Source organism: Macaca fascicularis, chromosome 4, assembly GCF_037993035.2.
Source record: "Macaca fascicularis isolate 582-1 chromosome 4, T2T-MFA8v1.1".
Classification (NCBI taxonomy): Eukaryota; Metazoa; Chordata; class Mammalia; order Primates; family Cercopithecidae; genus Macaca; species Macaca fascicularis.
The window spans coordinates 124,955,965-124,970,431 of NC_088378.1; the positions used below are offsets into that span (position 1 = coordinate 124,955,965).

Genomic DNA, 14,467 nt, shown 5'->3' on the forward strand with positions numbered 1-14,467 from the left:
CCACTGTACTGGACATGTTGAGATATGTTATTTCATTGTTACATCATCACAACAACCTATGTAGAACAGGTATCCTATTCCACATATGAAAAAACCAGAGACAACGAGCAAAAAAAAATTATAATTCCGATGTTCTGTACTGATTTCTGTGTTATCATACAGTTGGCTGTGTCAGTAGCGACAGGTGAAAGTAATGGCAAATTAGGAAAAGAGAACAAAGCCCTACAAAGTAGACTTTGTTATTGATGCCACTACCATTAGTTGTTTCTTCAGATGCAGGGAGGGAAAATAGTATAATTTAAAAATCCAGCCACTAGGAGTCTGCGCCCTAAGTGTTATTCCAGATCTGTGGTTCTTCAAATGTGGCCCGTAAACCAACAGCACCAGCATCATTTGGGGATCACTCAGTCAGAAACTCTGCAGTAGGCCAGGCATGGTGGCTCACGCCTGTAATCCCAGCACTTTGGGGGACCGAGGCAGGAGAATTGCTTAAGCCCAGGAGTTCGAGACCAGCCTGGGCAACATAGCAAGACCTCGTCTCTACAAATAATGATAAAAAAAAATTAGCCAGACATGGTTGCACACACCTGTGGTACCAGCTACTCAGGAGGCTAAGGTGGGAGGATCACACTTGAGCCCAGGCAGTCAAGGCTGCAGCAAGCCCTGATTGTGCTCCTGTACTCCAGCCTGGGTGACAGAGCGAGACCCTGTCTGAAAAACAAACAAACAAACAAAAACCTCTGAGGTAGACAATCTGCTTTAACAAGCCTTACCTTTGGTTCAGATGCTTGCTAATGAATGGTTCTCACCTCTGCCTCCTCATTAGAATCACCTCCGGGAGCTTTTGAAAACTGTCTGAGGCCAGGGTCTGCCCACAGAGACTGGGTTTCATTTGGTCTGGACTGCGTAGGCTCAAATCCAGTCACCGGTTGTGTAACCTTGGGCACAGTACCTAGTCTCTTGGCCTCAGTGTCCTCACCTACCTCATAAAGTTGTGGGAATTAAATGATTTAGTTTTTGTAAAGTGCTGAGAACAGAGGACTGGATAGGAGCTTATCATTGTTATCCTCATTTAAAAAATATCTTCAAATATTTTTATATTTAAAGATGGCATCAAAAGTTTTTGTTTGTTTTTAGTTAAACAGCAAGTATTATCACAAACAGCTTTGCTTAAAACTAGAAAGGAAGATGGCCTTAGGAAAAAAGACTATATGAATGTTTAGGTATCTCCTTCCCGAGTAAAGGCAATAGGAAGCCATACTGGAAGGCCCTTCATTGACAAACTGTGTTTCAGCTAATATTTTTGTTTTATAAACAACCCAACAAACACACATGTTCTTTGCATTATTTTCCAGGACTTAGGGGCAAAAGCATGTGTATATAAAAGATGTACCCAAATAGATCTGTAATCTCTGGGCCTAGCAAACAGAGTTTTTAAATTCCCAGTTAAAATTCCCTACCAAGGCTGGGTGCTGTGACTCACGCCTGTAATCCCAGCACTTTGGGAGGCCAAGGCGGTTGAATCACCTGAGGTCAGGAGTTCAAGACCAGCCTAGCCAACATGGTGAAACCTCATCTCTACTAAAAATACAAAAATTACCCTGGCATGGTGGTGCGCACCTGTAATTCCAGCTACTCAGGAGGCTGAGGCAGGAGAATCGCTTGAACCCGGGAGGCAGGGGTTATGGTGAGCTGAGATTGCGCCACTGCACTCTAGCCTGGGCAACGGAGTGAAACTCCATCTCAAAAAAAAAAAAAAAAAAAAAGTAAAATTTCCTACCAACAATACCTCTAGAATAGCATTTGTTTTTCTTACTCTGAAGAAATGAGGTATTTTTAATCATAGGTACTCTTAACTCCCTTTTTATATTAGTCCTTTTTCATGCTGGTGATAAAGACATGCCTGAGACTGGGCAATAAAAAAAGGGGTTTAATGGTTCCACATGGCTGGGGAGGCCTCACAATCATGGTGGAAGGCAAGGAGGAGCAAGTCACATCTTACGTGGATGGTGGCAGGCAAAACGAGAGAGCGCTTGTGTGGGGAAACTTCCCTTTGCAAAACGGTCAGATCTTGTGGGACTTACTGACCGTCATGAGAACAGCACTAGAAGGACCTGCTCCCATGATTCGGTTACCTCCCACTGAATCCCTACCACAACATGTGGGAATTCAAGATGAGATTTCAGTGACTTCATAGCCAAACCATATCATTATTTGAATAAAAACAAAGTTTCAGTTCTGCTGACGCTAATCCAGTGTTTAAAACTTTAGGAGAGAATTCAACTTGAACATCCATGAACAGTTTAACTTTATTTTTTGATGTATTGCAGCTCTGTTTTCCTCTAGCAGTGTTCACACTGAGCTTGTGTGTGTGTGTGTTTTGTGTGGCTTTTGTGTGTGTGTGTGTGTGTGTGTGTGTGATGGAGTCTTGCTCTGTCGCCCAGGCTGGAGTGCAGTGGTGCGATCTCGGCTCACTGCAACCTCCACCTCCCAGGTTCAAGCAATTCTCCTGCCTCAGCCTCATGAGTAGCTGGAACTACAGGCATGTGCCACCACACCCGGCTAATTTTTATATTTTTAGTAGATACAAAGTTTCACCATATTGGTCAGGCTGGTGTCAAACTCCTGACTTCATGACCCACCTGCCTCGGCCTCCCAAAGTGCTGGGATTACAGGCGTGAGCCACCGTGCCCGGCCGAGCTCGTGTCAAGCCTGTAATCCCAGCACTTTGGGAGGCCGAGACAGGCGGATCACGAGGTCAGGAGATCGAGACCATCCTGGCTAACACGGTGAAACCCCGTCTCTACTAAAAAATACAAAAAACTAGCCGGGCGTGGTGGTGGGCGCCTGTAGTCCCAGCTACTTGGGAGGCTGAGGCAGGAGAATGGCGTAAACCCGGGAGGCGGAACTTGCAGTGAGCTGAGATCCGGCCACTGCACTCCAGCCTGGGCAACAGAGCGAGACTCTGTCTCAAAAAAAAAAAAAAAAAGTGTGGGCTAAGAAGAAATTTAAAAGGTTTTGTTGTCTTCAACTGCATAAATAGATTTCAGTGGCCTAGTGAAGCAGAAGACTGGGTAGAAGTTGAGTCTCATTTTTAAAAAATATATACACATTTCATTCCATCATTAACAGAAAATGTTGTGATTTCTTCCATGTTATTTTAGATATATCTTAAACTAGTGTTTTTCATTTAAAATTATGACTGTGTCACAGAATAACATATCAAAATAATGAAATATATCTATAGGATTTTCATGAGGTATAAACTTTGTCCTGTGACAACTTACATTGTAAGTGTGATAAAGACAAGCAGTAAATGAAATTCATATCTAAACTATTAATTCTGCTAATCCATTATTACAAAAAGAGTAATAAGACATTGGCTAACATTTTTGGGGTGCTTACCTTGTGCCAAGCATAGTGTTACACATTTCACAAGTAATCTATTATTTATTTTCACAACTTTAATACCAGGAAAACTGAGGATGTTAAACCCAGAAAGCTAGGGATTAGAGTAGTTAATCCCTTGAAAAATTACAAACTTTAGTAAATAATAGCATCAGTCTCTGTTTTATCATGTACTGTATATGCTAGTGACCGAAAACTTTCTTTTCTGTGTCATAGTGTCTGAAGCAAAGCTACTATGCTGTGGTACAATGTAGTTCTCCAAATCCCTAATACGTGAGAGTTGTGATTTGTTCTCTAATGGGGCCAATATAGCCTGGTGGCTTAGAGTGTGGGCTTTGGAGTCGGGGCTAGACTCACAGGGTTGGGATCCTAACTCAACCACCTTCAAGTTATATGTCCCTGGCAAAATTCCCTAACTTTACTGTGCTTCAATTTCCTCATATGCATAATGATGGAGATAATAGTATCTGTGGGGAACCACAGACACTGGACCTTATTTGAGGGTAGAGATTGGGAGGGGGGAGAGGAACAGATAAAAACAACTATTGCATACTAGGCTTAGTACCTGGGTGATGAAATAATCTGTATAACAAACTCCTGTGACATGATTTTACCTATAGAATAAACCTGAACTGTACCCCTGAACCTAAGGAAAAAAAAAAAAAACAACAACTGACAAATAGAGCCAGGGAAGGTCATGAAGAAAGGGTTCTCATGCTTGAATATGTGATTTAAAAAAAAGAAAACTCTACAAAAATGACAAACCTGCACAAAGGCCATCACAGCCTACACAAAAATACTTCTACAGGAACACCTGTTTAGCAACTGGCCTGTCCAATATTGTTATTGATCTTTGTAGACAAGGATAATGATTGCACGACAATTATGTAATCCTTCTCATTTTTTCCTTTAAAAATCATTGTTCTCCTTTAACTCTCTGAATACACACATAGTTTACTATTGCATGCATATTCCCATTGCCATGTTCTATTCTGAAGTAAACATCTTTTCTTAAAAATAAAAAAAGATAGTAGTATCTGCATCTTGGAGTTATAGTGAGGATTTACATGGGTTAAATACTTGCAATACACTTAAAATGATACTTGCCCTTAGCAAGCAGTGAGTTAATATTAGCTTCCATTATTTCTATCACCTAGATATAAGTTATTTAAGATTAAAAGTATATGAGTAACTTAATGAAAATGTTACAGTATCTGAATTCTTCCCCATGATAGGGAGCCATCACTGGCAAAGACAAATCTGGGGAAACCTCCCTAGGAAGAAAATACTTTAATGGGATTTGTTTGGTGACTTAGGAGCAACCATAGTAGGTAACCTTAGATGGGGCCCTGCCCTGGGCTGTCACTGTTCAAGTCAAATGTCAGTTCTCTGCATGGTTTTAGAGTATTGTCGTATTTATAATATTCTGACTTGACAGTTCTCTCTCCCATGGTGTATGGGCTGAGAGTCTGTATGGTGAATGGGGGTGGAGTTTTCTGAATGCTCCAGAGATCTGTGTTTCTCTATTGCTTGCATTTTCCTAAGAGCAGAGGCCTATAAGACAGGGATTCCAGGGCAGTGTGGAGGGCAGAGATGATAACACACAATTTGCCAATTCAGTTTGGTAAAGTAGAGATCCAAAGTGCATTGTACCCTCTGAAAGATTTTGTTTTAAGCACTTTTTAGGTACTAACTCATTTAATTCTCACAACAATCCTATGAGGTAGGTACCATATTATGAACATTTTATGGATGAGGACACAGAGGCACAGAGGGATTAAAGTAGCTTGTTCAAGGTCATCCAGCTCTTAAATAGCTGAACCAGGATTTGAACAAATGCAACGAGGTGGTCAAGCTCCAGAATCCCTACTCCTAATTACTATACTACAGTAAGGACATAAAACCCTTCGCATGCCTCAAACCGCAAAACCTGGGAATGGCAGAAATGATATCTTTCATATTAAAGAAAAATGCATGATCTCTTGTTTTTTAACATCAATATCTGTCACATAGCCATGGTTTGACAGTGTTTATTTCTTTACAGACATTATTGCAAGCTACGCTGGATATTGTAGAGACGGAAACAAGTAAGGAAAACTCACCCAATTATGGGCTCTTACTGCTTTGGGCTTCTCTGTCTAATGCCGTTCCTGTAAGTATATTAGTAAAGCGTGAGTTACACTGCTCTCTACTGACCTTTCGTCTTTTTTCCTTCATTTCTTTTTTCCATTCTTTTTTCCACTCTTCACTCATGGAAAAGAAAAAAAACTACAGTGGATTTGGTTGTGCGATAAAAACCAAAACTGAGTGCCTGATGAAATCGGATTAGGTTACAAAGGAGACAAAACAGATCCCAAGCAAATTCTGTCCTCTGAAAGGTAGTGTCACAGGATGAGGGGTAAGCTTGCCCTTTGGGGCCAGTTGTAGACAACAGTCTGTTTATGGAGCACTTTTTGTATGTCTGCCAATGTGCTCAGTATTGCTATTGAAAAGATGAACAGGGATTGGCCACATGCTTTTATTGGAAAGAATAAGTAAATGGATAGTTTCAGGTAACTCGGGCTTGGATCCAGACATCCCAAGTCATAGCTGTAGACTGTCATGGTGGTAATTTAAATTCTCTGTGCCTCCATTTCCTAATAAGGGATAATGTACTATTTTACCTACTAAGGGTAAAAAAAGGGGATAATGTACGTGAACCCCCTACTGTGGTCCTAGAACTTGGGTGCTCAATAAATGGTAATTCTCATTTCTCTACAGAGTTGTTATGAGGATTTAATAAGCCTAGCTGGTACCAATGAATATTAGCTCTTTCTCTCCATTTGTACCCATTCTCCTTCTGTGTGCCATTCCTGTTTGCATTGCTTAGCATTATGGTCCTACAAGTTTCCGCATGAATGGTGCTGGTGAAATTGGAACTTTCAATACTTCTAAAGAGAGCAGAGACGTAAAAAACTGTTTATTTTTTTCTTTTCTTTTTTTCTTTTCTCTTTTTTTTTTTTTGAGACGGTGTCTCATTCTGTCGTCCAGGCTGGAGTGCAATGGCGTGATCTAGGCTCACTGCAACCTCCGCCTCACGGGTTCAAGCAATTCTCCTGCCTCAGCCTCCTGAGCAGCTGGGATTATATGTGTGAGCTACCGGGCCCGGCTTAAAAACTGTTTCTTTTAAAATCTGTCTTGAATTAGATTAGAGCCATGAGATTTATCTGCCACGTCACGTTCAGTGCACACCACTTTCCTGGGCCAGGAAGTTCTCACATTAGCCTAAGATGCTACTTATATTATCTGAAATTAAAGGGTAACTTTTAAAATATATTTGTTTTCTACTGAACAGGAGGATTTAACCTATCCCTAACGATATGTGTGGGCATTTTTCTTCCTTTTTCTTCTAACAGATAGAAATGAGGAAGATGTTTTAAGTATTATTTATTTAGCCTTACTTTTATAAAGACCCAGGTTGTTAAAGGCTTTCTCAGTCCTGATATTCTGGTTTCCCTTAACTTGTTGAAAAATTTACTGCATAAAGAGAGGAGATAGAAATTCTGACCTCTTTTCTCAAATGTATGTTAGCCAGTGGAATATACGTTTCATCTGATATGGTCAAGTAAAAGGAGTCTAAACCCTTCCCCTTCTTTATGTACCTATAATATTATTCTCTGGTTTTTCCTTAAATAATATTCTTGGAAACTGATTAAGCTGATAGCAAAATTGAAAAGCAAACATCAAAACAATTCCCAAAGTAGCAACAAAACAGGCACTCCTATCAAAGAATTATTTTTCAATATCTCATTAGAAACATCCCCCAGAAGAAAGACACAAAAAGCCTCATTGATCTGACACAGGCTAAGTCAGTTCTTTGGAATTTGTTCTTGGCACTGGTCTGAAAGGATTTAAATCGTTCATTTCAGAAAGAAAGTGTCTGATGATTAGAGAAGATTCCATCTCACTGGCTCTTGTTGGCACCTCCAAGAGGCAGCCTGGTGAGCAGGCAGAGACCCTGGAGAGGCTTTAGAGTCAGGTCCAAAGCCAATTCCCAGCACTGCGTAACAGTAGGCCAACTGTTTAACCTGCCCAAGTCTCAGTGCCCTTATCTGTAAAATGGGATTAATGCTATACCTACCTTAAAGGGTTGTTATAAAGATTATTTTGGTAAGAAATAGATTGTGGCTAATAGCACCTGGTTCAGCGTAGGTCTTCAATAAATGCTAGTTTTCTTCCCTAACAAAAATTATCTCCCTGGTTTCAGTCAATCATTACTTTCAATGGCCCATTGATAATGAGCATAGGCTTCCAAATATTTGATGGCTCAAAGGCCCCAGAGTGGGAGTATCCACTGCTGGCCTAGTTTGGTGACCTTTATTGCTACTGAGAGTACCAGAAGCCCTGCCAGAGGTATAGGTGGTAGGGCCTGTCTTTTTCTGGAGCCCAGATTATATCTATATCTCCTCTCTCCTACTTTGTACTCTGCCTCAAGGTCCATAGGACTCAGAACTCAGGCTTCAGTTGGGCTAGGCACTGGGTCACTAGGAGGCTCCATTATGACCCAAGATATTAACTATAATTTATGAAATTATTTTTATGGGAAAACCATTTCTAAGTGCCAAGAAATTTCTGACTACTAAATGATTTTTTTAGATTTCTCCAAACCAATCACAAAGCTGACGTTTTACCTTTTTTATCTGCTACATCTTTTACATTCTTTCTAAATACTTTCAGTAGCAATTGCTACTCCATCCCACTCTCAACTCCCACAGCATTTATTTTTTGTAACATGTGTTTGCTCTCTCACTGTCTTGTACATTTTGTTCATTTTTCTCCAATATGTATTCATATGCCCAACTAAATGTGAAAATACTTTGGACAGGAATTATCTCATACATATTTGTGTTTACCATGATTGGTAGAAGACTCTGGCATGTCATAAAGACTCCATCAAAATCTTTTTTTGAATAGATAAATCAGTACCAAAGAACACACTGAATTCATCTTCTCTTTGACACAGCAAAGATACAGAGCTTTCCTCCTTGCCCTTTCTCTCATTTGTTCTTACCTCTTCAAAACAATGGAATGGCATTGTGGTGGCTGCTTCTGCAGTTCAGTGAGCTGAGTGGCCCTTTTTCTTCTTGCCCATCTCTGACCATGGACTTGAACTGTTTCACAAAATACTAATAGGTACTGTTGGGAGCAGTTTTCAACCCCTTTCTCAAATGTGGGTGCACAAAGACCTCAAGGTCACTTATTCTTGCTTATTGATGTAGTAATACATATAAACTTTTATTAACACTTTACTTTCTTTTATATGCCTTTTTTATCTTTTAAAAATACTCTGGCTTTCTTAAAAATAGAAAAAAAATAAAAACAGAAATCTGTTAAGGAAAAAAGAGACATTAAAAAAAAGTGGCTCACGCCTGTAATCCCAGCACTTTGGGAGGCTGAGGCAGCAGATCACAAGGTCAGGATATGGAGATCATCCTGGATAACACGGTGAAACCCCATCTCTACTAAAAATACAAAAACTTAGCTGGGCGTGGTGGCGGGCACCTATAGTCCCAGCTACTCGGGAGGCTGAGGCAGGAGAATGGCGTGAACCCGGAAAGGGGAGCTTGCAGTGAGCCGAGATCGCACCACTGCGCTCCAGCCTGGGCGAAAGAGCCAGACTACGTCTCAAAAAAAAAAAAAGTAACAGCCATTTGTAGTTTAGCTAAATTCCTTGTGTTTGTCATTTAAAAAGTAGTATCCAATTTTATTGAATCTCTAAAACTATATTTAGGCACATACAACTATGAACATCTCTTTCGCGTGACTGAAAATCTAAGTGATATGGCTTGGCTCTGTGTACCCACCTACATTTCATCTTGAATTGTAATCCCCACATGTAAACGGAGGGACCTGGTGGGAGGTGATTGGATAATGGGGGCAGTTTTCCCCATGTTGTCCTTGTGCTAGTGAGTGAGTTCTCACAATATCTTATTCTTTAAAAGTGTTTGACCGTTTTCCCCACCCGCTTCTTCTGCCATCATGTAAGATGTGCCTTGCTTCCCATTTGCCTTCTGCCATGATTGTAAGTTTCCTGAGACCTCCCCAGCCATGCAGAACTGTGAGTCAGTTAAACCTCTTTTGTTTACAAATTACCCAGTCTCAGGGAATTCTTTATAAAGCAGTGTGAAAGCCGACTAATACACTATGTATTGTCACTATTTTTATCCCCAACATGAACTCTGACTCTTCAAGTAAGATGAAGTGAGTATGGAGTAGTTATTAACTGAATTCAATAATTCAGCACTTTTATCTGGCAAGATAGTTCTCTGAGCATCTGTTTTATCATCTGTAAAAATGAACTAGATAATCTCTAGGATAAATCTTTCTTAATCTGTATAATACTCCTGAAAGAGGGTCTCTGAATTGAGGACCCTTGTTTCCCCTATTCACCTTGTTTATGTAAACAGTACCATATTTAGCCTTGCACTATCAATTTGAAGTTACAAAGGGAAAAATAATGAACAGTATTGAATTTGGCTTATTTGAGCACTTCTTTTCAGACAATTGCTCTTCCTCTTTTGACCACAGAGGGGAGTATTGGTATTACTTAAAGGTACATAATGTTCCCTCACAAAAGAGACAGACTAAGTTTAGTCAAAGTATTGCCTGATTCATTTCAGGACCAATTTTCCTAGATGAAATCTCTTTCATAATAAATGTATTTAGAAAAAAATGAAAGTGAAACCCAAACTTCTTTGGATGATTTTATACAGGATTTCTTTATTACGTAACCTAAGAATAGAAGCAAAACTATCTACCTGAGGAGGAAGTTAATTTTTAAGATGTAAAACAGTATGATTTTATCTTGTAATACCATAATGAGGAAAGATATGAAATTAGTTTGAGTGGCCAAGAGAGAAAATGTGCAAATATACTATAGAGCATTCAAGCATGAAAGGACTCTTAAATTTTTTTTTCTTTTATTTACTAATTCAGAGCCAAAAAAGGATTCTGTTTTTGACATTGAGTACTCTCATACTTTAGTTTATGGAATGGTTTCCTGCTATGTTTTTCTGGGCTTATTTAAAACTACTATGTTTCACTTGCAGAATATAAAATTTGCTAATTCACTTGTATTCTAAGGAAATTAAATTTTAAGAAATGTTTTCATTTTGGATTAATATTCTTAAATGTCATAACTAGTTGCTTCTGAAATTTTATAATATTTTATGTTACTCATTAGTAAAAATAACAACTTTTCTCATTTTTTAGTGAAGATAGATGTTTGATCTATTTAAATTATATAGTGAAATTATAGTGACAGAATAAAAATTTAAATCTAAATCTGGCTTCTTGGAGATAGATTACATATCTCTTATTCATAATATCTAGTTGTTTTCAAAATATGCTTTCTACTAATGTGCTCTTAAGGTTAATTTAAACATCATCCTTTTTTAAAAAAATGTGTATGGCTAATACTAACTATGCCTTTGTTCACCTTCAAATAAGTTTATATTTTTGACATATGTTTTTCTTTTTAAGGTTGCATTTTGGACACTTGCATACGTCCTTTCTCATCCTGATATCCACAAGGCCGTTATGGAAGGCATCTCTTCTGTGTTTGGCACAGCAGGTACTAAACCTGAATTAAATTATATAGAAAGACACAGCTAATAATGCATGTTTGTCACACACTATTGGCAACGCTAAATACTTATAATTTTATAAAAATTCAACATAATACAAAATTCAACATAATTTGTTATATATCAGGATATAAATTGATCAGGTAGAATCCTAGAATTTAATTACTTCAAGCATTTTTGTGCAACGCCTTCATTTTCCAGATGATGAAATCAGTGCTATAGAGATTGTGATTTGCCTAATTTCCTTACTTAAATATATATACACCTGTTTGTTCTTCTAATCTCTTGGCTCCTCACCTCAATTGAATGAATGTCCGCAGTTTTCAAGTTCGGGATTTTTCAGATTTTATAAAAGTAATACGGGTATATTCCATATATTACATAAGAGCCCTAATGGGAGTGTAGAGGTCAGGTAAGGCTTGCTACCAAAGAATTATTAAAAGACAACAAACAAAGAACAAGTAAACAAAAAACCAAAAAACCCCTTACAGTTGTTAGAAATTTGAGGATTTAGGAACTGCAGATAGGGATTGTTGCCTTGAACTCTTTAGTTCAGATGTCAGTTTTAAAAAGCAAAAATAAGCTTGAATAGAGAGTACTCAACTACTTGTTTATTCAGCATAATTTGACCTATCTGGGGAGCTGATTTTTTTAAACTTCTTAATATGTCATGTTATGTATCCTGATACAAAAAGAAAGAAATGATAGGGTTTGCTTGGAAGAAAACAATATAATATTAGGGCAAAAGGTGTGAGGCCAGTTAGTGGTTTTCCCTCTCCCTTCCATGATTACTGAAAATATTTTATTTAAAGTTTTTTTTTTTTTTTTGGATTTCTTGTTATTGAGTTAAACCAAAAAGCAAACTGGTTTGGCAAGCATGAATATCTAAGTAATATTGTCTGAGCCTTGAGTATGCATCTGCAGATTCTAGACCTTATAGAAATGGTGAGCATTAGTATCATTGAATGCCAACAATGCTAGCAGGTTAGATTCTGGAAAGACACTCATGAATATAAGAGAAGACAACTGGCTTTTATGCAGCTTGCATCTACAAAGCGAATAGAAAGGCACATGCCCACATGTCTACAAATGGAAAAAGGCAATGCACTCTTGATTGTCACATAGTCTCCTTTATCATTTCCTTACTAGAGTCTTTTCCTGACTTAGGGTCCTCCAAATTTGTGGTATTTAGGAAATAAAAGGGTAGAGAGGGGATGATGGGGATAATGTGGGGATCCTCACTGACCCAAAGGCCACAACAGAAGTGTAACATTAATCTAAATTTCTACAAGGCTTGATTCTGGAACTCTTGAATCCAGTTCTAGTGGAGAAAGATAAAACCTTTTTTCTTTTTCTATGTTCCTGATTATTTAAAAAACCCATTGTTCTCTTCTGACATAAAAAATACTCCTTTGAATAGTACTGCCAGTGTAACAGCTACATTATATCAATGCTTTCAGTCTATAAGATACTACTGCAGACTTGAAAACTATTTATAAAATACATCAAACTTTTTTTTTTTGTTAGCCATACTTATACAGAAGATATTCAATCAATCTATACATAAGATCTAGTAGCAGCTCAGGAATTAAATGTTGTGAGAGGAGTCCACAGATCTTTGGAGGCTGATATCAAGGAAGATACCCATGTGTTCATACAAAGGATTCTGTCAAGGAAAGAACATTAAAGTACATTGTATTAGTCAGGATTCTCCAGAGAAATGGAACCAATAGGATGTAAATAGATACATAGATAGAGAATGCTCAAAAGACATTTATTATAAAAAATTGGTTGAGCTGACTATGGAGGCTGAGAAGTCCCATGTTGTGCTGTTGATGCAGGCGCTCAGTGGATTGGATGATGCACACTTACATTAGGCAGGGCAGCCTACTTTACTGAGCCCACGAATTCAAATACTCATCTGTCATCCAGAAACACCCTCACAGGCACACCCAGAATAATGGTTAATCTGTATACCCCATGGCCAGTCAAGTTGACATATAGAATTAACCATCATCTCATCTGTTGAGTTTTGTTTCTCTGGAGAACCCTAAGTAAATTTACCTATCCATGTATGGGAGGGCAGTCTGCCCTACCCAGTCTACTGATTGAAATCCTAATATCAACCAGTAATACCCTCACAGACACACCCAGAAATAATGTTTAGCCAAATATCTGGGCACCCCCTGATCCAGTCAAGTTACACTTACAATTAATCATCACAGGCATGGGACAAGAATCTGACTCAGTACAGCAGTTTTTCCATTCTATGCTCTTGTTTACTGCAAGATCACCATTTCCTTCTTGGGGATGTCTTTTGTGAATTTCCAGTGTTGTATCTCTGTGGCCTCAATACTCACTTCTAGGAACTTTGCCCAGTTTTGTAATAAAACACATCTCAGGGTAAAAACTACTATTGAATACTTGGGAAAGGAAAGGATCAGACTCATACCACTTTTCTAAAGGCAGTTGGTTCTTGAACGACCTTGATAGCTGCCTTTCAGCCTACTCTTGTGTTCTCTATTTGTTTACTTTAAAATGAAAACTTCTTTAGGGCTCCTTTGTGAAGATGCTTGCTTAGCCCCAATTATTTTGGGTGGTGCTTTTCATGATTCTACTTCCTCTAACTAATGTTGTACACCTTCTATCTAAGTCTGTATTATCTGCCTAAGTCTTTATTATCTTCCTAAGTCTTCGTTATCTGCTTCTTTCTTTTCTTGTTTTCCAGCTGTGTTTTTATATTCCAATCGCACACTTTTAATTCAATTTAATTTTTAGAGACAGGGTCTCACTTTGTCACCTGGAGTGCAGTGGAATGATCATAGCTCACTACAGCCTCGAGCTCCTGGGCTCAAGTGATCCTCCTGCCACAGCCTCCTGTGTAGCTAGGACCACAGGTGTGTGCCAGCATATCTGGCTTCATTTTTTTTTTTAATGGGACATTGGGACAGAGGAAGGTAGAAGTGTGTTCTCAGATTGTCATCTTGAGCTATAAGTTTGTGTGCATGTAATATGCATCAACTTATAAATAAAATTACATATATATAATTATATATAATTCACCCTTTCAAAGTGTAAAAGTTAGTATCTTTTAGTATATTTATAAGATGCCAACCATCAATACTATCTAGTCCCAGAACATTTTTATCACCTTCAAAAGAAACCCCATACCCATTAGGAGTCACTTTCGATTTCCTATTTCTAGCTTCTGATGACCACTAATTTACTTATTGTCCTGACACATTTGCCTTTTGTGGACAGTTCATATAAATGGAAACATACGATATGTGGTCCTTTGTGTCTGGCTTCTTTCACCTAGTGTACTGTTTTATATTATAATGTTTTACATTAACTGATTTTCAGGTCTTGAAGCATCCATGCATTTCTGGAATAAATCCTGCTTATCTTGATGTATAATTTTCTTTACATGTTGC

The 14,467-nt window shown here is 38.4% G+C and overlaps 1 protein-coding gene across 4 annotated transcripts in view; it reads left to right on the forward strand.

Annotated features, from left to right (window-relative positions):
* The window catches only part of CYP39A1 (cytochrome P450 family 39 subfamily A member 1), a 105,182-nt gene that overhangs the window by 15,217 nt on the left and 75,498 nt on the right, over positions 1-14,467 (forward strand). For all 4 annotated transcript variants that reach the window (XM_005552813.5, XM_045390230.3, XM_074037841.1 and 1 more), the window contains exons 6-7: positions 5,453-5,560; positions 10,930-11,020. In XM_005552813.5, coding sequence (XP_005552870.2) covers positions 5,453-5,560; positions 10,930-11,020 — 199 coding nt within the window. The remainder of the gene's footprint in view (positions 1-5,452; positions 5,561-10,929; positions 11,021-14,467) is intronic.